A 23,946-nucleotide genomic window follows, 5' to 3' on the forward strand; every position below is an offset into this window, starting at 1 on the left:
CCCTACATAATAGTCATAAAACTAAAAATAATACTCTCTGGTAAGTTCTGAAACACTTTACAGCATTTTTAAAAGAACATAAAATGATTTGACCACAATGGCAAAAGCATCAGCCAAAGAGGGTTTCAGGTAGGAAACTGATGTAGAAACAGATTATTCCAGTTCTGTCAAGTGACATGCTTGTTTTGTTGAACGGTAACAATGTTAGACTAATAATAAAGTTTCAGTTTAAGACTACTATAAAAATTTAGTGTTTAGCTGTCCATGCAAACAATTGAACTAACTCTTTGAAACTATTTAATCTAACTACTATCATTTTCCTGACACTACCTCTGAAAGCAAGATAAATATTCTATAAAAGCAAGCGGTACTCTCAAATAATTCACATATGAAATTTAAATTCCTCGTTGTTAATCCTATCAGTGACAATGAAAAAGCATCCAGAGTAGTTCCTTCTAATTAAGCCACACTAATTCATTTTAAACCAACCTTCAGGATCAAAATAAATCTTAAATTGAGTGACTACACATTGCCATAAATCCTTGTCCTTTTGCACAGCCATGTCACCTCTACTCCTTGCATGGCCACAGTGGACTGCATTCACTGGTCTCCCTGCAGCCTAGCCTAGAGCAATAAAACAGAGAAAAAAGGAGCTAAGAGGTGGTAAGCTCAGCAGGAATGGTCAAGGAAGGCAGCCAGCTGCTTTCTGGGTAGGTTGTATAAATTTTGAGAAATTTTGGGGTTTTTTACTATAAAGGTAAGGAACTTTTTTTTTTTTTCCTTTTTATGAACTGTATTTTACAAATATTTTTCCTTTTCAGGAGAGTTTTTTCAGTAGCTCTTTTTGTAGCAAATCTTTGTTCCACCAGAAGCATATAGTTAAAATATTAGTAATAAATAACAAGCTCATTTCTTGCCTTTGCTGTCTATTTGGGATCAGTGCACCCATGTACAGCTTATCCTCACCTGGCCAGTGCCAACCCGACAGCAGACTGGGATGCCTAATGTCTGCCACAGGCCCTCTCAACTCACACTCCGCAGCCTGAGCTTTGGGAACGGGAATAACCTGGTCTGGCGGGAAGAGAGGGGAAGGGCAGGCACACGGGACGTGCTGTTGGGGCATCAATTTTGGGGAGAGTTGCCATTTTTCTAACTCCAGGGGAAATTCAGAGGCAGTGATACCTGCAAACTGAGATTATTAGAAAATAGAGATTTCTGGAATTGAATTATTAAGATCAATTTAATATGTTTTAGCCATTTAACAATTGTGCTGCAGAACAAATACTGATCTTTTGAGGAATAGTTGGACTAACTGTAGGATAAGGCACTCATAAATAATCTTACTGGAGACGGTTTGGCCTTGTAGTGGCAGGTGCAAATAAACATAAAGAAGCTGCAAATTAGCAACAAAACCAGGCCAGGCCAGCCTTGAAGGACAAGATGTACGTGACCACCGGACTGAGTTTGCGCAGAAGTAAGGGTCAGCTGGCAAACACAGTGAAGAAGACTACAACCCTTCATCTGAAAACCCCTGACAACCACCCGAAGACTCCAACTGACACGTGCAAGAGACATTAACATATGCTACATGAGTTCCTAGGAAAGTTATGAATATGATAAAAATGCAGTGAATACTAAGGTAGTATAAATGCTTGTTGATTTCATTCTCACACACACAAATTAGGAGGAGCTATCCCCTGTGCGTCCGGTGCTGTAATAAAGAATGCCTGCTTTCTAAAACTCCAAAATTGACTCTTAGGGAGTGAATTAATTACCACCTTCTAGTAACAGCGGTGGGCCCTGAGGTGGTGCCATGTGGCCGTTACTGCCTCCTGCAGCACGGCAGCAGCGCTAAGCACTGCTCTAGCCTCTCCGTGGGACCACGCTGCCGAAGAACTCACTCCCTGCCTGCGGCTGAGGGGGGAATCGATGCCGAGAAGGGGCACGATGCTTCGGCCCCACTCGCCAGGCAGCCGGCAGCGGCGCCGCGCCCGCCGCTGAGGGTGGCAGCGGGCCGCCATCTCAACTGTGGGCATCCCTCAGCGCGGGTGGCGGGGCGCCATGTCTGTTGAGGGCGGCTACCCGCAGCGGCGCCGCCGAGGAAAAGGCTGGGCCCGCCGCGCTGCCGCCGCCGGGGACTGCGGCCAGCGCGCCGTTCGGCTGCCGCGGGGACGGGGCGCCTGCAGGTGGGCTCCGAGTCCTCCCTTCTCCGCGGGGGCGGGTGAGGCTGAGCGGGGGCGGTGGGAGCCGGCTGGGCCCCCCCCCCCCCCCCCCGCGATGCCCGGCACGGTTTGATTCGCGGCGGAGGGGATCCCGTGCCTGGCCCTCGCGGGGGGAAGAGCGTAGCAGCCGATTGACATAAAAATGTGACGGGCCACGCTTACGGGATCGCTCGGCGGTAATCGAGACGTCTCTGAGCCACCTCGGGGGGAAAAGCCCAAGCGAGGCGGGTAGGGCCCTCGCCTGGGGCGTTCCCGCTGCCATCCTGGCAGGCCGGCCCCGAGAGCGAGTGCCGCTCCAGGGGCGGCGGCAGCGCGAGGGAGCGGGCGGTCAGGAGCGCTGGGCTGCGGGGAGCCTCCGACCGAAGGGAGCGCGTGTGGCATGAGGGAAAGGCTGTTGGGTTTTGTTCTTCACAGCCTCCAAAAATAGCTGGCCCTGAGAAACTGTTCTCACGTGGAGAGTTTCCCCGGTGAGGTGCCCTAGATTTCAGTGGGAGATGAGGCTGCTTCTCCTTTGCCTTTTACTGGAAGCAAAAATGTGATTGCCATCACTGGCAATGTGTAGCAACACTCCTTTTTGCTCACAGGAGGCTGGGAGCAGTAACAGCAAGCTGTTGATTGCCAGGTTTGAATGCCTTGTTTTCCTGTGTGAAGTACAGAGTTTTGCAAGAGGTCAGAGGTTTGAAATCCAGACAGTAGGGCTGGTTAAACTTAACTCGGGTTGGATCAGTCGCTTTTCTTTATTGCTGGTTATATTACTGTCCTCAGTGGGGCTACCCATCCAGTTAGCAGGGTCAAAGGTTACTCAAGTGCTCGTTTCTGTGTAACTGGTAACACATCATCAGACAGGGGTCATGCTACATCCTAAGACTGTAGCTGGAAGCGACCTTAAGATGCCACCTGCCCTAGCCTCCTGCTCAAATCAGGGCTGACTTCAAAGATACGCCAAGTTGCCTGGGACCTCATCCAGTCTAGCCATGAATTAGGAGCTCCTTCCCATGAGGACTTCTCGCCTTCCTGAAAGGTAAAATGGTTGCAGTCAAACCGACCATATCTGTTAATTAACTTGCAGATCTCTCTCCATGTAGAAGGGAGCACGTGCTAAAGACGCTTTCCAAGACAGGCTAATTACAAGTAACCTGTGTGCACAGCTTCAAGCCTTGGGAGGAATTTGGCAGGATGAAGCCTGTCATTGTGGTGCATGGTGGAGCTGGCCGGATCTTTAAAGAAAGAGAAGAGGGAAGTCGTGCTGGTGTTGTCAGAGCTGCACTGCGAGGTTATGGTATCCTGAAACAGGGAGGCAGTGCCTTAGATGCAGCTGAGGAAGCAGTACGATCAATGGAAGATGATCCTCATTTTAATGCAGGTAATTTTTCAAGAATTAAGTGGGTTTAGGATCATCATGCATTTCAAGTGTTTTGCCCTGACGCTTCTGAAAATGCTGGCTTGCATTTTCTTTGTATTATGCATATTGCAGTGGAGCAAATAGGGCTGTCACAAATCAGTTTATTTCTCTGTATAATAAGATAGCATGGTATGTACATAGGTCCTCATGAGTACACTTAGGCAGAAGAGTTATTATTTTCTTATTTTTCAATGTTTTATACCTGCCATTTCATTCTTGTGGTGCTGTATTACTATTCTGTAAATCTCCTGTTACTGTGCTGCATATTCAGTTTTAAGACATGAACTCCTTAATGGAGTATATGTTTAGTTAATGTTCAAGGCACTTGAATATAGCTTGCAGCAATGTTTAAGCCTTAATGCTTGACCTTTACCTACTGCCAGAGGAATACTGTTCTTGGGGATTTTAGGTGTTTTAATTACTATTTGCAATTAGTTCTTTTGTAAATACTATTACAGAAGTAATGCAGTAATGGTATATGAGTCATGAATTTATACAGTAAGGGTTCATAACTGGATTTCCTAACAATTAATATTAATTAATGTCAGTAAAATATTTTTTCCCCTTTCTACGACCTCAAATTTATTATTTTGATGAATTTCAGTGAAAATATTTCCCCACCCGCACCAAGGTATGTCAAGAATGAACATGGAAAGAAAGACCTTTCAGTGTTCAGCAGTTTAGAGAACGTACCTATTAGTTACGTGCACACTTAGTTTGTAGAAATTCTCTTGGTCCTTCTCAACTTGTAATTGAGAGCAGGGGAGAGCTTTTACTTTATATGAAGCTTTCAGTGTTTTGTTATTGACTTGGGCTTAACATCTTGATTTTTAGAGGATTCAGGCTGAACTCATGAAGTGGACTTAAAGGTGTGCTGTATACTATTATATAATTAACATCTATTGGCATTCTCTCATTTTACTGAACTGGACTTGAGCCTTAAGCCCTTGTTGAGGTTTGACTATGCTGATCTAAATGGCAAGTAGCCTGGTAATCACTTACAGATACATCTAATTGCATTAACACTCATTAGATACAGCTGTTCTCAGTAGCTGGTGAGAATGAGATGAAAGCTATGTGAAGAGGGCCCTGATTGGAGTGGCTGTTTAAAACTCACTGTGTGGTATTTGTATTTGTAAAAGAAAATAATTTTTACTGTAATATTTTCTAGGAAAACACAGAAATTGCTAAGAGCCAACAATAGAGATTGGGAAGAATGGGCATAACGATCAAGTTGTGTCCTTTTTTGAATGATAGGGTTTGGCCATGCTGTGTAGATGCATCTTGATGTAGGCTTGGTGGAGGGGCTCAGAAGCTATACTCTTGTCCAAAACTACCATTTTAGTGCAGCATAATGAGTCATTAAGATCTGTTTATGATGAAGACGTGGCCTTGCTTATATTTCCTTCATGTGATCTCTTTGACTAGGAGTATTTAAACTAGCTTGGTGTGAATACTCCAGATACAGGAACTATCATTACAGTGATCCTTGCACACTTTCCTCAGTCTTTGCAGAACAGATGACAGATCTGTCTGTAGGTAGAGGGAATTAGAGTAGTCCTCTCGGTACCCCTGCTGTGATTTGGCTAATATCAGACACATTTGTTATTTGTGTCCCCTTAGATTTTCAGTCCTCTGTTGTGTCTCTGTTTTCTTCCCTGCCCTTTGCTTCACAAGTGAACCAGACTTTTTTTTCAGTGCTGCTGCCAATGGATACCATGGCAGGTAGTCCTCACCCATCATGCTGGAAGGCAGGTGAAAATGATTCATCCAAACTCAGATAGCCTGAAGTTTAGTAACTAGCCATGCTGTGGTGTACAAACTTTCACAATGGTCAGTGGAATGAGAAGGGGTGGCTGTACAGCTCTCCAAGGCAAGTGGGATGAATTGTTCTGAGAGGGCACCTGTGTCTCTTCACCGACTGTAAAAGGAGGCTTTTGTAGGAAGCTGCCTTTGACTAGAGGAATTGTCTGCAACTGTTTTCTGATCAGGAAACCTTAAAATGTATCCCATGAGAGATATCTAGTAGACATAGGATACTGTTAATGCAGTGATGAAGGGGGCTGGTAGCACTTCCCCTGGGACCATGTTTGTGGTCACTGATACATGAGAAGGGGGTACCCTAATTCTAGTGGAAATTTTGTGATCATGGGCTAGAGAGCCTACCTTGTCAAATGAAGGTAAAAGAGTATGGCAGGGTTTATCTAATAAAACAAAAAAGACTTACTCTTTACACCAGCATAAAGGTAAAGCTAGAAGATGCTAACATGGGTGGCACAAGGCAGTTACCTGTAAACTCTTTACACATCAGTGTAGTCTAGAAATGTACGTGTTGTGAATGATGCAGGACTGAACTATGGAACAGTTTATGCAGTTGGAAAGGGGCAAAAAAAAATAATCTTTTGGGGGTGGGGGTGGGGGTGTGAAGGGGAGGTTTGGAGATTACAGGAGGGGGATTACAGGATTTTGCTGCTTCCTGTAACAGAGGTTTTAACTTCATATATTCAGGTCTGAAGTACATTGGTATAGAGGTTTTATATCAACAGTTATTAACAGTGGTTTCTGACCTGCTTTAATGTTGATTTAACGGAAATTAAAAAACTGTTTCAGCTCCGTACAATGCTCAAGTCTTTTTACCTGAGCTACTGTGTAAGTTTATCGTGTTTTGTTTTGTTTTTTTTGACTTTTTTTGGTGGTTTAGTCTTCTCCATCTGTATTAGCAAGGCTTGTACACTTGATGACTTACTGTTGATTATTCACCTGTGATGCGGTTATTGGCATTATTAAAAAAAAAGCCTATTTGCATTGTCTCATTTTGTATCTCATTAATTTTCAATTAGGTTACTGGTAGCACCCGTGTTTATAGAAGAAAACAACTACCCAACATTTTATTACTTTTTTTTCGTTTGTTTAAATTCCTTCATCTACTGTTTTTATTTGTTAATGAAGAACTTGTTATTCCAAGCTTTTGTTACAGTAGTGAGTGGACACTTTTATTCTGCTCCATCAATTTCAACAGTTTCTTCGAATGCTTTGTGATGTTAATCTTGACAGAATTGAACACTATACTGTTTTGGTGGATTATGTTGTATCTTCCTTTGGAAGAAATGTAAAGGTAAAACAATTTTATGTGCACTTGAAGTGGTCTGGGGAATAAAGAATTCTGTTCGCGATTTTTCATTGTTTTAACTTTTATACCTAGTATATCATTTAGATGGGATTGGAAGTGTGTTTTTCACCTTCTAAAAATTCAATTTTAAAGTAGATGTTGTACCCTGTGAGACTTCTGTTAATTGTTGGATTTTTGCAGTTATACTCAGCAGTCTTTCTGCTGTTTTGTTTGTTGTCAGGAGGCACTTTCTAGAAGTCAGACAAAATGGGAAAGTTTGCTTGATGAGATACAAGAATTGAATCACCTGATGGTTAGCTCTTAATGACTGACTTCACTTCCTTTCTGATTTTTTTTTTTGTTGTTTTTCTTTAAAACTTCATTAGGTTGTGGTTCTGTTCTAAATGAAAAAGGTGAAGTAGAAATGGATGCCATTATCATGGATGGAAAAAATTTAGACTCTGGAGCAGTATCTGCAGTTAAATGTATAGCAAACCCAATAAAACTTGCTCGACTTGTCATGGAAAAGGTATGCTGAATATGTGCCTGAGTATAAAGCATTTTTTCCCTTGGAAGTTCATCCAGTATATTGATACACCTCAATAATGATGTTTATGTAATGCTTTAAAGCAGAAAAGAAGGGGAAAATGGATGGTAGTGTTTGGAAACTATGGTCATGACCATGAAGAACTTTTTTTTTAAGGCTTTTTTGAGGGGTACTTATTAAAAATAGCATTCTAAGGGAACCGAAGTTCTGCCATGCATTTGGAAGCTCTGGGTCAAATTGACCTGTATATGTCTGATCTGTAGATCCACAGCTGGTGTTCAGGATTTTAGGGATTTTTTTGTTCACTTGTTTTTAAAGAGCTTGCATGCTGTCACTGAGTCTTCTGCTTGATCTTGCAAGACTAAAGTTGGATAATACACTGTTCCCATTGCAATGACATGGAACTGAATTAAATGACCCAGTAACATATTTGGCCATGTAATGCAGCCGTATGTTGTTCTAAGTAGCCTTCTCCGTTGTGACCTAATGAGATGGGAGCCTTAGTGCAAAGTTGTGGTCTTTCAGCAGTAGAAGGTAACATTAGCACTATGTGATGGTGACAGATTTTCTAAGAGAATTAAACTTATCAGGGCAGCAAAATGATTACTATTTGACCTTCTACATAAAATCAATCCCATGTTACTCCACGAAGAAGTCCCTTTAATATCTGCCACAGCAGACTTCTCTTGTTTTTCAGAAATGGTGCAACTGGTGTGGTTTAGGATGGAGGAGGACATTTGTGTGATATGTGTATATGTTTTACCATTAATAGACTGTGACAGTGGTCAAAAAAGTTTGTACTGTCTTTTGGAGTTTACATTTTTCATCTTGCTAGTACAGCTACCCCATTGTTGCAAAGGGCTCATATTTGCAAAAAGACTTAGTAACAAAGAGGATCTATGTTTCTCTAACTTTTCAAAGTGACTTTTGAGGAAACAAATCTCTCTCGGTGAGCTATAAAGATGATTGAAATGTAATTTGTCCTCAACAGCCTCTGAAGAACATAGGAATTATTTTTGCCCTTAATTGGAGGATAATTCTGCTTTTAAAATCAGAATTTTTCACTGAAGTATTTAATGTATGTCTACTAGAAAATAATGTTAAAACATATGATGATTAAGCTTTTTGTTCCATCCTATGGGTTTAATTCTGTCATTTAGCTAAAACAGATAAATAAGAATAGCTGGTAGACTAGCTTCATAAGACCAGATTTTTCAAAATTTGAGAACATAGGTGGAGGGTTGGGGGAGAGATGTCTTCTAGCATGTTGGGGGGGAATGTTGTATTTTATTGTATTTATTTCTGTAGATAACTTATTTTAATGCCCATTGTTCAGTTTGTATTCCATGATCACTGATCGTTTTTGTTGTTGTTATCTTCTCCATAAAAAAACACGATTTAAGTCAACAAGAATAAAGTCAAAAACTACTGTTGATTTTTGAGAACATAACTTTCCAAAGTGTTTTTCAGAAAAACAGAACAAAAAGCCCCCGAAATAAAAAAAAAAAAACCCTCTCCTTCTATCTGTCTTGTCTATTATAAGGTCTTTGTCATCATTCTGTGGTGCTTCTGGTGTTCAAAAATATTGAGGCTAAATTTGAAAGGAAATTGTAAAATTCAACCATACAGGACCAAGTATAATGGTGTAGCCCTAAAAACATGAAATTTTGTGGTAAAGTGTATTACTCTTTGCCCAGATACAAAAAAATTTGGTGTAGATGACAAAGTTCAAATGTAAATGTTCACCTAAATTGCTTGCTATATCTTGAGGTGAGTTTCTACTGCTCTTCTCTGTCAGATACTGTAAATGGCAATACCATCTGAGGTTACTTGTCTGTTCATCTTGGACAGGAATTTTGGGATACCAATCCTGGCTGTCTCTGAGTACATTTGAGAGTGTATTTTGTTTTGGTTTACTGTGCACAATTAAAAATATCTTTAACTCTGTGACCTATGGGTAGTATGACTCTAGTTTTCCCGGGGTCCTAAGCATGTTAGGATGCTTATTTCCTAGCGGTTTTGAGATACCTCACTGCCTTAAGGAATTTTGAAACATGCAGCTCCCAAAACCAAGCAAACAAACCAAAAATGCCCTCCCCACCTGCTTGTAATTTTCTGATTTCCGTTACTAATGTGGAACAATATGGGCTCCATCTGGTGGCCAGAGTAGCTCTTCTGGATTGTTGCTGTGCACATTTATCCACTGTGGTGTCACATTCTCACCGTGCTCAAACTTGTCCAGATTCCTGGGGTAGAAGAAAGGAGGGCACCAGAATAATTTCCATTCATGATTTACTATGCTATTGAACATGGCAGCCTCTAGAGATTGAAGACTTTTAGTACATTAACTAATTCAACAAATCCTTGAGAAAGCAGTTAAATTCCTGTTGAATTATTCCTGTTTGTAGTAAACAAAAATAGAATACATTGAAATCGATTGTCTTTTTTTTTTTTTTTTTTTTTTTATGGGGCATTTAATCCCCCTCAGCTTCAGCACTTCATTAGAGGGGCATCTCGTGAATATTAGAGCACTGATTCATTGGAATACATGAACTATGTATATGTTTTCTCCTACTATATCATTGAGCCCTTTGCATTAGACAAAGTGGAATTTAGCTTAGGACATAAACTTCTCAAGGCAAAGGTGCAAATTTTTGCTGTGTTGTATGCACTGCCAAGGTTGTTAAATAAAGAACAGTGATGGTCTGAATTTCAGGCCAGCTGCAGAAATTTGGGGGGTTTTCTCTTCCCTGTTTCTCATGAAATTAACTAAACTTGACATTTGTTGTTTGTTAGTAAGATCTCTGTAACTTTAACTTTGTTGCTGTTGTTGTTCTGTTGGTTTACATTGTATAAATGTGTCCCAGAAAAATTAGTCACTTAAGAAAGTTAGCAAACATACGCATGAAACTGTAGAAGGATGAGGCAGAAAAATTTACTTTTGGTTTGGTTTTTTTTTTTTGGGTTTTTTTTTTTTTTTTTTGCAATGTTCTGCTAGTTCTTTTTGATCAACAAGATATATTGAAGAGAAAAACAAATCAGATTTTCCTTAAGGTAGCTTCTTTTCAGTGAGGACTACGAAAAAGCAACCACAAACAAAAAAAAATCCTATTATAGAAGCTTATTTTTCTATTTGCAAGTATTTCGTGTTTGTGTAGCTCAGGAAGGTGGGTATGTTATCAAAATCTGCATATGGGAGGTAACCCTTTTAAAAAGTTTTGAGAAATAACTTCATTTTTTACAATAAAACTTTGATTTTTATTAAAAAAAAACCCAAACCTTAAAGGATGATACAGGGTCTTAATTGATGAAGAAAGCAGGTGATGGAGGACATAGCCTTCTAATACAGATAAAGTCAAAAGAAAAGTTTGATGTATTTTCTAAAAGGAAAAAACACCAGAAAAAAGAATCAAACAAAAAAAAAAAACCCAAACCACCACCCCCAAAACCAGTTTGTATTACTGGATTGTGTGCTTCTGGTGGTTTAGTGGCAGGGGGGGGCAGTGTTGCACAAAGAAGTTGTCTTTCAAGTTGGAGAACACTAGCTTTATTAGAAATAGGTAGGTGTTTTATTGTCTGGTAACATCACTCAGCATGTAAGTCTGTTCTCTACTGTTCCACAGATACAGATGACTTCTTCCTTGTAGCCTTCATTCTTGTTCCCTAAAGCGATACTTTCTTGAATTGAGGACTTAATTTATCAATAACAAGGCATTTAAATTTTCAAAGATGTTTGAAGTCAGGGCCACAACATCAGGAACGTTTCTAAAGTGTAGTCACATTTCCCACTTCTGTAATGATCTGAAGGGGTTAGTTGCAGAACCTGTAATCGGCTTAAGTAGAGATCAGTGTCAGCAGTTTGAGAAGAGGTTTGGCTGGAATCCCTTAAAACAATGCAATGCTATGGGTTGGTCATGGTAGTGAGTGCTTGTCATTGCTTTAGAAATCAACAGAAGTTGATGGTCTGCAACATCTTAAAAGTCTGAAGTTTTGAGACTGTAAATGTCCTGTGGAATGCAGCGTGACACAGAAATACCCAACCTCTGGTGTCCTCACTTCAGGCCGAGAGCTGAGTATGTGCCACTTGGGGGTTCTGTGGGCTTGCTGCCTCCAGCATGATGTGGTTCTGCTTTCTGGAGCTCAGCCGGTGCCTGTGCGCTGTGCTGCTGCATGGACATCAAAGCTTGCTTGAAGTTAGGTGCTGTGCTCTGAAATTACCCCATACTGTATAGTCAGAACACTACTCCTCCAAAACCTTCCTGGGCTCTGATGAGGAATTTACAGCTGTGTAGTGGTCCAAGAAGTTGACGCTTATTTTTGGACACAGATTTAAAAAAAAAAAACAAAAAACAAAAAAAAAAAAAAAAAAAAAAAACAAAACAAAAAAAAAAAAACAAAACAAAAAAAAAAAAAAAAAACAACAAAAAAACCTCAGATTTTAGAGCTGCTACTAAAGTTATAAGGATTAATGAAACAAATTTATCTGGCAGGTTTCTCTAAAACATGAATTAGCCAAGCTGTACAGACTTTGAAGCATGGTTTTAACTAAGGTTATTGTCTTCAAACCCAGTCGAAGTGCTTTACTAAATAAAAGAATCAAAGTTGAGCTTCTGCAGATGTTGTTAGAACAAACATTTTTTGGTCAAACCTGTTAGATTGGTATTCAAATTGAAATTCTGGGTCTATAAGAGTAGCAGCTAGTTGAAGGAAATATTTAAAATAAAATAGTTCAGCTGATGTTAAACATATCAGTGTGTGATATTTACAGTATTTGGTTGTTTTACAAGGTGTAATGCCTTCAAACAGAACAGAAATTTATTTACCATTCTTTCATTCCAAGTAAAATCCTTCTAGATCTCTTAGTTAACTGGACAAAACAGTTAAGTAGTAATTTGGTGATTGACTGGAAACAGTACAAAGAAGTTGCGTCCAAATTAGCAAAATAGCAAATTTACCAATTTTTCTTCTCCCATTACAATAAGTATTAAATAGATAAATGCAATTGTTTTCTACTAATTATGAAAGTTTTGTATAATACCAGGTTGGAAGGGACCTCAAGAATCATTTGGTCCAACTTTTCTTGGCAAAAGTTTGTGTTTTGGAGAGCTGAAAATTTTTTCAGCTAGTGGAAGAGGATACGGGCATAGAAATCTAGAAAGTTAACAAATAAAATTTGGAAATTTTTTTGTGTGGATACTTCTAAAAATAGTGATTATACAAAACTGTTCAAGGCAAAAGAAAAATTGTCAATTAATCTCTTGTTCATATTCTGCAGACAAAGCACATGCTGCTGACTGACCAGGGTGCACACCTGTTTGCTCAGGCCATGGGTATTCCTGAGACTCCAGGGGAGAAACTCATAACCGAGAGATCCCGGGAGAGATGGAAGAAGAACCTTGAGCCAGATTCCAACCCAGAAGAGTTTCAGAAGTAAGGTTTTTGTGGTTTTTGTTTTTGTTTTTTTTTTTTTCTTTTTAAATTCAGGTTATTTAATTTGTGCTATCAGTTCAAACAGAGGACCCCAAACCCACAAAGCTGGTAGGCCTGTATTCAGACTTGAGGATACTTCAGAGTGTTATGTGGTTTGATACAGTCCTCACACTATGTCCTCAGTGATGAAAAAATCAAGCTTTCAATGGATTTGATCAAGTGCAAGTGACTGGAACAAATTTGGACAAACTTGTAGATACTTAAGAAGACTGTCAGTCACTTTGACATAACATAGGTTTTGTGGCATTACCGGGGGACAAAGTTAGAACTTGTTTTTGCTCTTAAAATCACCAATTATAGAAGTGCATAGAGCAGCTGTAACAAACAGCAGGCATTACTTTGTAGAGTCCTTTTTGGGGGAGGAACTGTGATTTTTTTTTTTTTTTTTTTTTTTTTCCCTTTAAATCTCTGTTTGTCCTGGGTTTGACTCTGGTCCACATTTGAAGACAAGTACCTGAAAAAATATAAAATTAATAAAGCTGATCTTGGTTAAGCAGATGATTGGATTTGTCTTTAAACTGGATTAGGTAGTTAAACAAAATCAGATTTTGAGCACTAACTCCTCCTGAGTGCCCATTGTGGCTGTTGGTCATTGTAGATAAGAATTAGAATATTGACCGAGAAGTTCAGTGTAATGGTGGGTGTGAAAAGAGGTGATACTGCACAACAGCAAAATGAAAGTCACTTGAAAAATAAGAGTTTATATAGAGAGGATGGTGAGGTGGAAGGGAAAGAAAGGAAAATCATCAGGTGTCAAAAATGTTTTTTATGCCTGTGAGATAGGCATAAATACTAAATTGTTCTGAGCTTCCATTTGTACATCAGTGGTTGTGGCATAGGAAAACACTGTAATACATTACATAAATGCTGTATTACATGTTGTTCATCTGTTCTGTGTTATAGTAGTAATGGGAGAAGCAGAGCTGAAGAATTTGTAGGTCAAAAGGAGGAAATCTCTTCTGTGGTCACGTTGATTAAAGTCCATGAAATGAGGCTATAAACTACAAGCTGTATGTTACTTTCAGTAAATTCCTAGAAGAAGAAACAAATTCATGAGGCAAGAGTAAATATGGTCTTGTAAACAAAGTGAAGTTGTTCCTTAACCATAAGGTCTCAGTCGTAGTTCATTTTGTATCCAGTAGAAGTTTTCTTCTGATCCATGATCTATCCAAGGACTATGTGGTATTATAATTCATTACAAAAAATTTTGAGGTTGGCATAGCCCCTACTGCTATTTGGTATCCTGAATAGGTAAGTTGGTAAATTAACTGGTTAATTATTTTTTTTCTTATAACGGTGTTAGGCATCTTCAATTTCAGCATTGTCATGTTCTAGAATACCTGATAATAGAAGTTTTGTGTATTTATGAAAGGCTCAAGACTTTTTCTTGTCTTAGCCACTCTGTTCTTTTTCTGACAACTGGTGCCCAAAACATCAGCATAAATTCACAAAGTTGAACAGATCTTTTTTTTTTTTTATGCAAGCCCACTTGTTCCTGTATCACATGTGGAATGTTCTTTTTCCCTGTTATGTCCACAGTGATAATGCAGAAACTTGCCTGGGGTGAACAGACAGAAGGTGAAGTAGTATTAGTCAGAGGCAACATAATACCAGATCATACTGGGAATTTGAAGGTTGGTGTGTCCTTTACTTCCAGTCCTCTGGTCCTAACAGTGTTGGAAACCTTGGGGTTTCACAGCTTTCGAAGGAAAGTTTGGTGTCTCTGGAAGAGAGACCTTCCTCTTCTGCTGGTTAGAAGCCTGCATTCATTTATGCTAAAACCTTATGATTCCACTGCACGTACAACATGGCTTCTTGTACACCTTTTGCTGAGAATAAGGTGTGGTTTGTTTTCCATCTCTCACTCCAAAGATTCTGACAATACATTTGTCAAGAATTGCTGGAGATTGCCTGAGAAACCCCCCTGAAGGGGAGTTGAGTCTGGCCATAAGGTAGTAGACAGGCTACAAGTCCCTCTGTGAATCACGGTGCAAGAGTACCTCGAGGAGGTATTAATTAACAGGGACCCTGAGAGCAATTGACAGAAAACCCTACTACTGATGCAAGCCTAAGAGGTGGAATAGCAGATGCCTTATGAGTTGAATGGGAATAGAATAAGTACATGTAACTTCATGGGTACTGAATAATGAAAGGTTTAGGCAAAAGGGAATGAGCAAACCCAAGTGATCTATTCTGTATCACAGTATATGCAGTACATAAGAATAATCATTGACCGAATAAAATAATTACTACTAATAGCATCCTCTGGTATACTGCAGGTACTTGTTGAGGTTCTTGCTATTGTCACTAACTAGCAATAGACAGATGGTTATAATACAATGTCTCTACTTAGTTTTGCCTGTCTTGGTAATGTTTCTGAGTCAACTAGCTGTGCAACATATTGTTTTTATCTTCTTTGCCTTTGTTCTGAAGATGAACAAATAAAATGTGATACTGAAGCAATAAAAAAGTTTAAAGGGACAGTAAGAAATAGAGTGTAGTTGTCTATTTGCTCCATCGCAGATAAGGTATGTCAGACACGTTCACTTTGTTACTTATTGCCACTTGAGCTCTTGGACCAAAACGGGTAGCTGCTGTGTATGTGATTCTTTGTACTTCCATTGTTCTCATAGTTGCTTAATGTAAATAGATACCTAGGAAAATGTACATCTGGATGCACCTTTTTTAATTTCTCAGGAGGATCTGACTGTAGTTGGTTGAAGGGTGCCACATGAGTGTGCAATTTATTAATATTCTTTTCAGCAAATCATTTGTAACAGATGGATGGGTGGGAAGCCCATCTGCACCATCATATCAGTTTGAGATGAGGTCCGTCTCCACATAAATGTCAGAGCAGATTGTAAGGCCTGTGATTCATCAGTCAACTTTGAATTGCTGTGAATGAAGTGCGGGGACTGACAGTATGATATTTTACATAAGCAAGAGGGAACAGGAAGTTGGTTCTGTGAGAAACTGACTGTGGGTTTCATGGTACACAAAGACTTTGTCTGACTTAATTAGCTGAGATTTTGTGGGGCTATAGAGAGACCCTCACCAATGCTCAGGCAACTTCCAAAGGTGTTCCTGTTTTAGTCACCTATTGGACAGTTCCTTGAAGGATTGTTACAGATTTTTTTCCTGTATAGTGGGATTTAGATTTTTTTTTTTTTGGTACACCTCTCCTAGCCAGATACTGTTTTATATTCCTGCATGAATTGCCAAAACTGGAATATGTGGACACTCAAACTGTTGCTTCTCAGTGATGTCTTGCTTTTCAGTGCAGCAACTGTTACTGTAAGTTACAATAGCCTTTTTTTCTCCTAGAATGAATACACATTTATTTTAAGCAGCTTATTATATATGACTTTCATGTGCTGAAGAAATAAAGCAGTAGTGGGAACTTCTATTTTCTTTGGTGCATGAAGATTGTTAAGCTGATGTACGGTTTCAACAGATTCTACTGGCCAAGTGATTTAAACCTCAAGATTGCAAGTTTGCATAGCTACCAAGATGAAAATATGTATTAATGAAGCATTGTGAACAATGCTAGTTGAAAGATACATAAATAACTTTTTTTTTTGTGGCACTCAAACATTTAAGGGAATAAGGAAGAGGAAAGAGGAGGAACAGGAAGGAAGTGATTCAGTGCATTTCCTTCAGTGCATACTGTCCTTTTCTGTATTCACTTGTTTATGTGCACTGTCATTAATAAATCCAGTTAACCTCCCATTGAGACAGTGGAGACAGTTTTTGCATCTTTGAGTTGCAGTTTAGGGGAAAGTTGTGTATCAGGTGTGTCACAGCCAAAAAACTACTCCAGAACTATGATGGCTAGAAATATTCTGCTTTGTGTTCTGTTGTTTTGTGGGTTTTTTCCTCCCCCAGTCAAAGTTTCCATGATATGAAAGTAAGCAGGTCAAGGGGGGAGATAAAAAAAAATAATTGTGTGTTTATAAAGTGATGAGAATTGTTGCCTGTTGCTTGTTATTTTTGTAATGAGAAGCATGGTAAAAAATAGCTTTATGATGAGCAGTAATTTTTTTTGCAGTAATGTTTTCTAAAGCTACCTGGAAAATAAATGCAACATGCTTTGGCAGGTATGTTTTAATTCAACCTAATTTTGTGAACTGTTTTTGTTGGCAGAGACCTTGGAACAGTCGGTGCTGTTGCTATAGACAGTGAAGGAAATGTAGCTTGTGCAACATCCACTGGAGGACTCTCTAATAAACTGACTGGCCGTGTTGGTGACACAGCATGCATAGGTATGGGGTGTGGGGTCTTGCCTCTCATTTTTAGAAGGTCTCTCATTTAAAGAAAGAAAAAAAGAAAAGAAAGTATTACATATTCTCCTTTTCATTACTGAAATGAAACATAAATACTGGTACATCTGAAATGGAGGTCTAACATTCAAATGTGTCAAAGTTCAAGCTCCATAGCACAGCATGGAGATTGTGGGTAAGGATGGATAGTAGAGGTGTACCGATGTCATTATTATCATCATCCAACACTTTTCTGTCTGGAGAACAGGGATGGGAATTTTTTTCCTGTCCTTTCCTGAATGCTAACTTTTTTTTTCTCTGTTTCCTTTCTGGTCATTCCGATAAAGCTCTCCTCTTGTACATCCATGCTTACAGCTATGTCAAAAAGATGTAGCCTGTTCCACACAAAGATGCTGCTGTCTTGATACTTAAGGAAGAAGGTGTAATTGTAATTACTGTTCGTTATATTAGTGAGCCAGAATTGTAAAATGACTGGCAACTTTGAGTAAATTCCTGTTCTTAGAGAGCCCTGATAAAACTGCCTCAGAGCCTAACAGATGTGGTATGGAGTAAAAGAAATATTTTAAGAGATCTCTTGTCCAAGCATAAAGAGACACTTGAAATCCTTTCCCCAGACTTCTTCCTCTCATGGGACAGACTTGCCATTTGATTGCTTTGGGGTCCTACCATACAGTTGGGATTTGGAAAATAATTCTTTTTAGTATAACATGTTCCAGATTCAAATAGCACTGCTGTTGGCAGTACATGATTATTATAAATCTAATACTAACTTTGTCTCACACCCTAAGCTGCTAATATTTTTGTACCCTCTGCATTTTGACCATGATTTTCAGCTTCTTTTCTAACTGCAGCCTTCTGGCTGCAAACACCCTTCTCTTACATAGATCATGTTCAGGTCTCCTATAGAATGGGACATAGGTTTGTGAAGGACAAATGAAACTGGGCACTGTTGAGCCAATGGCTTACAACTGTTGCTCTTACTAGACATCTGCAGGCTTGGATACAGAAATGCTAGCTGTCCTTTTCAATATTAGAGCCTTTTAAAAGGGGTTTTGACAGGCTGACTGCCAGTGTTTTTTTACTTGTAAATCGGGGTCCTTTGAAAGGGTCTGATCTGTTCAAGAAATTACAGAAGGGAAAAAACTTTCGTTGCTCTTCTATGCCTCTTTCCCCTCTGCTAGTACCTTGTTTATAATGCCGTGGTATGTTCTTTCCCAGCTTCTGGGGAATATTTTTCTTAGGACATGTGCTAGAAACATGGTGGTTGAGCAAGCAGAAGCTTGGTGGAAAATGGGGTGTGGAATGTGCCAGCAAAACAAGGATGAGAGGGGGAAAAAAAAAAGGAGAGGTGAGGAGTTCAACAGAAGAAACACGCTGCTTGTGGTGAGGACTTGCAAGATTCTTCAGGGGTGCTTCATGATGCTTCACTAGAGCCCAGGCTCTTCAAATCTCTTACCTGCTTTTGTTCTAGTGGATAAGTTCCCCTCAAACTTTGGTCAATTTACCAATGTCATCACAAGATCTTCCTTTGTATCTTATCAGTTGGTAATGTTGTGTGACCTGGCATTCTACATCCCGTCGCTATCTTGCTGATCCTCAATATACTATCTCTTGCTGCTCTGGAAAATATTGTTGCCCATCCATGTGAAGTGTTGGCCTGCTTCTGCTTCTTGTATCACAAGCAGATCACTGGCCTTGTAGCCCTCAGCTTGGCAACTGACTTCATCCAGTTGTTGTTGATCTCTTTCATATATTTTACTTTTCAAACTGAGGTAGACATGAGAAAAGTTTGTTACTGACACTTTGTTCCTAGAAGTGCACAGAACTGCTGGACCTTTAGGAAGACATGTTCAATACCCATTTCAAACAATGCAGAGCTTATAAATTGTATTACAGAATACTGACCTTTTGTTTGGTTTTTTTTTTTGTTTGTTTGGTTTGGTTTGGTTTTTTTGTTTTGTTTTTTGTTTTTTCCTCACACTCTGAAAAGGAAGTGGAGGTTATGCTGATAACCATTCTGGTGCCACTTCAACCACAGGACATGGGGAGAGCATTATGAAAGTGGTCTTAGCCAGACTGATCCTCTATCACATGGAGCAAGGTATATTCCAAACTTTTGTAAGCTGAAGTAATGAGGATATGAAACGTTGCATAATGACAGGTTTCAGTTTATGTACCATTATCTTAGAACAGTTGTCAGAAGAGTTGCTCCCAGGGGTATGTGGATGGGTCACCTCTCTTTAAAAACAAAACAAAGTACTAAAGTATTAATAAAGCTAAAATAGCCTTAAGTGGACAGAAGCATCTGCGCTAATTGATGTTTAATCATGCTTTTGATCAATGTACATTGAAAGACGTTATTGTCTACTTTGTTTAACTGAAGTTCTCTTTAATATTTTTTTCTCAATTTTAAACTAAAATTTTGTGAACAAAGACACAGAAAACAAGTAAAAGCAAGATATATTTAAGGAAGCAGTAGGGGAGGGCTAGAGATAGATAATCAGAGCTGACGTAAGAAAGCATAAGATATCACCTTTCCCATAAACTGTAAAGGTCTTTATTTTAACAACTCTGATTATAGCAACAGAAGTGCTTTTAAGATGTTTTAACTATGATTTAAATTTTCATTTTGTTTTGGAAAATACACTAAACTGACTGGGTGGGTATGTGGTAAACAGCTGACACAGTATGTCTTATGTGACTGTAATATAATCTGTCTGTGGGATGACCCTTTGGAGCTTTACCTTCATGTGTTAGTCTGTCATTTAAACCCTTGATTATATTACAGCCTGTAAACATAGCCAGACAACATAGTTGTATTGCATGCAGTTGAAGAACCATGAATATAGATATAACCATTATTTTTAGAAAGCCATAGCTTTTGGGCAGCAGCGTGTAACTTGCTTTGAGATTGACCGAACTGGAAAGAGTTGGAAAACTTTCAATTTACATTTTTGTTGGAGAAGCAGTAAGTAGAGAGACAAGTAACAGCTGATAATATTTTTGTTATGCTTTATAGGGATGTTTGCGTATAATGGGTGCATTTCTCTGTAAATCTTTTGGCTAATGTGGTAGTTTCAATATAAAATACAACCTACAGATTATTTCCCAAAGCTCTAACACATTATGATCTCCCCTTACTCTCTATATTATGTCTCTAGCTATTCAGTTTGTAAATGGCCTTCTAAGCTCTATTTAGTCTAAACTGCGTAAACCAGCTTCTTCTCTGGCTTGAAGGTAACTGCGTTGCAAAACATACGCATTGATAGCAGTTATCTGGCTTCTGATAAATCAGTATGAAAGGCAAATGAGGCTTAAATTAAAAAGTTTTTTAAAAAAAGAGAAAAAGAAAAAAGAAAATTAACCCATATGTGTGTATGTTTGATTGTTTGTGCTTGTTCACCCTGCCCATGCTTGCTCTACCTTCATTCATCTTGCCCAGAAGTACTATTCAGCTGCCAGGAAAATACGTCAGCAACAGACTTTTCCCCCCTCCCCCTGTTTCCATGAAGGCACTGAAAACAAACCCTCAAGTTCTAACTTTTTGAGTCCTTGAACAGTCAATTGAAGTTGCTGTTTCATAATTCTGTTCAGCTATTCAGGAATTTATATAGTAAATATCTTCTTTTGGGCCAGTGCTGCAAAATCTACTTTCATGTTTCAGGAGTGAATTGCTTTGCCAGTCTTAACAGCTGTTAGAGTCTCTGTCTAATGGTGGCAGCTGTTGTCGTGATGAAAAACCAAACAGTGGAATACTGACCCTTTGAAGTCAGTGTCACTGACTTGAATAGTCACAGTGTCACCCGTAACGTCAGAGAAAGGAGCTTTATCCTGTCAGTCACCAGTGCTGTGAATAATTCTGACTCTGCTGGTTTTGTTTGGTTTTAACTCAAAATTTGCAGGGAAGGCATGAAGGTCAGTTTTTGTTCTGCAACCTAAGCTGCATAACATTACTGATGGTATATATCTTTGAACAAGTGGGCTGAGCCAGCTGCATTCCTGAATATATATTCAAACTTGTAGTGAACAAATATTCTGCAGCTATTACAGGCCTGTGTGTATGATGTACACATTAACTTCGATTTATTTAGAAAATATTCCTGTTAATATGAATTAAGTGTCATGAAGTCATAAAGTTGCTTTGCGGGTCCTTTCTCTGATGTCTGGTACATCTAATCATCATCTTGCCTGATACTTCCAGAAGTTTCAGGAAAAGTAATGCAGATGTCTGCTTTTGATAAATTATGACAGTGAAGTATGTGCTTTGAGCTCCATTGTGACCAGTGGACTTGGAACAGAGATGATGACTGAAATTTTTGATTGTTTTGATGTGTTGTTTTTTTTCAAAATCTAAATGCTTTAGACCTAGTTTGTGACAAACCTTTGATGGAAAGCTTTCACGTTGGCATTTTTTTCTTCAGATTATAGCATAAGAAATATTGTGTCTTGGACATAGAGTTGGTGAGTTAGTCTATATCAAATACTGAAAATGAATTACAATCTGAAGCTATTTAAGTCCTGCCTTGGTAGCAGCACCATGCTATATCAGCTATTAGCAACTGTCCAGAGCCTTCCTATAAACAGTTCCTTTGCTACACTGGAAATTTATTACCAGTTTAGTTGAAGAAGGAATTAGATTAGCTGGCTCCATGGGGAGGGGTGAAGCTGGAAGGGAATTTAAAAACTTATTTCAAGACAGATACCATGAAGTTACCTTGTTCTTCTTTTCAGGAATGTCACCAGAGATGGCTGCTGACACTGCATTAGACTACATGAAGACACGAGTTGGGGGCTTGGGGGGTGTCATTGTTGTTAGCAATTCAGGAGAGTGGGCAGCAAGGTTCTCCACCAAGCAGATGTCCTGGGCTACTGTAAAGGATGACCAGCTGCATTATGGGATTTATGCTGGGGAGAGGTTTACAAAATCTGTTGATGAAGCACATAGATCTGAAAGTGAGGGATTCTGAGAATGAAGAAACAGCGGCTGAGGAAGAATGAAGATCAGTTTTTGCGGGAGGACAATGAGAGTTGATTCATCTTTCTGAAAGACCTGTAATCTTTTGATTGGTTCGCAGGCATTGCCACATTGACAGTCAAAATGAAATCTGGGCAGAGTTCTTCAGTGGTAATGGATATATGTATGGTGTTTATTAATACCTTTGGGAAGTCAAGAGATCCTTCTTTCCTAGATAAGAAAGAGAATGGTCAGTAGGTTTCTTGACTAGCATGCCTTAATCCTGCTTTAAAGGGAGCCTGAGTTTCAGTATTAGAGGAACCCCTTTCAATGCCTATTCTCAGAAACTGCTGCCAGGATGATTGGAGAGATTAATACGTATTAATTAAAAACTGAATTCTGAAACTTGTATTGCTTTCCAGAGTCTTTTGAGCCACCAAACAGCAGTGAAGAGTTAAGACTATGTCATTGTCATAGGCTTGAGGTAACTGTCAGGGGAAATAATAACAAAGCAAAGAAAATAACTGTTCTCCAGAGATGGGAAACATGATGCTGTCTAAGGAGTCCTGTTTTATTTCATTCATTGGCATCAGACCTACAATTAAAAATCAGAGACAACAGTAAAATAGGCTACAATATTTCAAAGTATATGTGGATAGTTAACAGGAAAGATATTATTGACTTAGTATCTGGGGTAGTAATAAAGAAGGTCATTATTTCAATAAACATAAATAAAACAGCAATCCTTACTACTCAAATACAGAGGTGATAGGAACCTTTTAAGTCTAAATATGAGACAGAGATGATAATTAACTGGAAAAATAATTATCTAAAAATCAAGTGATAAAAGCAAGCTGTACTAAAACAAATAACGAGCTGCATGTGTGAAGTCTGAAACGTTTTCTGGAGAGGTTTTCTTATTAAAAAAAGAATTGATGTTCTGCATTACCTCTAATACAGTTTCTTCATTAAGATTTTGATTTTTAAAAGAAAACAAAAACTATTTTTTCTGACTTCATGTTATTTTTTTTGTGTTAAAACTGTGTAATAATTTTACGGGGTTTAGCTGGTGACTGGGTTTCCTCTGCAGACGGATTTGCATGTTATAATTGCATCCCATCATACTGTGGAATGTTCCCTTTACAGGATAACACAAATAAACATAGTAAAAATCTTAAATCGTAGTTTGAAACTACTCATGCCTGTGTCCCAACTACAATAAGCTCTGTTACTTGCTGGCTCATACAGGATGGTAAGGTGGCCAAGGCTGTTTAACCTGCTCTCTACTTTGATCCATGGTTTATTAGATGTTGCAGATGACTGGATGTGGACAGCAGTGGTTCCAAGAGTAGATGTCTCATGCAAAACCTAACCATGGAGTGCCTCTGTAGTTTGTTCCGTGGGGGTTAATGTAGAAAATGGCTACTATCTGATCATCAGTAGTTCATGAAATAATAACAGTATTTATGGTATGCTCATCTGTAGAGAGAAGTGGTCTGCTTCCAAGTGAAAATGAATTCATTGCCCCTTATGTGCACGCTATAGCAATCTTAAAGAGCCAGACTGTTCTCAGGGGGGAAAAAAGCTTCATTTCCAGAATATCAAGGCAATCAGATTTTTGGGGTCAAGAATCTGCTTTGTTTATCTTACCTGGCCCTAGTGCAAGATCAAATTCAGGACAAGCAATGGAAAATACAACCTCCACAAGTTCTGCCAAATTTCACTTTGCAGCATTGTTTTAATGAAATTACTCAATGATTATTTTTTTTTTTTAATGAAGAATAATCAAACATGAAGGATGTTTTTTAGAGCTAAATGGTGATACATAGGCATGGATGTAGGCTGTACACAAGAAAAGAAGAATACTTATATCTTGACTTATACCTGTATTATCAGAATAAAGACTCTTCAGAGAGCGTGTTCCTAGGAACCTTTCCTTTGC

At 38.9% G+C, this 23,946-nt stretch overlaps 1 protein-coding gene across 3 annotated transcripts; it reads left to right on the forward strand.

The window, feature by feature from the left end:
* The first annotated feature begins 1,866 nt into the window (after positions 1-1,866).
* ASRGL1 (asparaginase and isoaspartyl peptidase 1) lies at positions 1,867-23,183 on the forward strand. Of its 3 annotated transcripts, none has more exons than XM_042803492.1 (7): positions 1,867-2,186; positions 3,292-3,585; positions 7,120-7,262; positions 12,556-12,710; positions 16,914-17,032; positions 19,041-19,151; positions 21,782-23,183. In XM_042803492.1, exons 2-7 carry the CDS (start codon positions 3,399-3,401, stop codon positions 22,015-22,017), a joined length of 951 nt encoding a protein of 316 aa, XP_042659426.1. In that variant the 5' UTR covers positions 1,867-2,186; positions 3,292-3,398; the 3' UTR covers positions 22,018-23,183. The 3 variants fall into 3 exon arrangements, with proteins under 3 accessions (XP_042659426.1, XP_032858701.1, XP_032858702.1); XM_033002810.2 differs by lacking the exon at positions 1,867-2,186 and adding an exon at positions 2,321-2,398; XM_033002811.2 differs by lacking the exon at positions 1,867-2,186 and adding an exon at positions 2,778-2,844.
* Positions 23,184-23,946: the final 763 nt, after the last annotated feature.

This window comes from Tyto alba, unplaced genomic scaffold (assembly GCF_018691265.1).
Source record: "Tyto alba isolate M040663 unplaced genomic scaffold, T.alba_DEE_v4.0 Super-Scaffold_40, whole genome shotgun sequence".
In the NCBI taxonomy this organism is placed as follows: domain Eukaryota; kingdom Metazoa; phylum Chordata; class Aves; order Strigiformes; family Tytonidae; genus Tyto; species Tyto alba.

Coding starts and splice junctions, on each gene's coding strand:
- ASRGL1 (XM_042803492.1), top strand. CDS start 3,399: ATGAAGCCTGTCATTGTGGTGCATGGTGGAGCTGGCCGGATCTTTAAA. Junction 3,586..7,119: donor TGATCCTCATTTTAATGCAG/GTAATTTTTCAA, acceptor AAACTTCATTAG/GTTGTGGTTCTGTTCTAAAT. Junction 17,033..19,040: donor TGGTGACACAGCATGCATAG/GTATGGGGTGTG, acceptor CACTCTGAAAAG/GAAGTGGAGGTTATGCTGAT.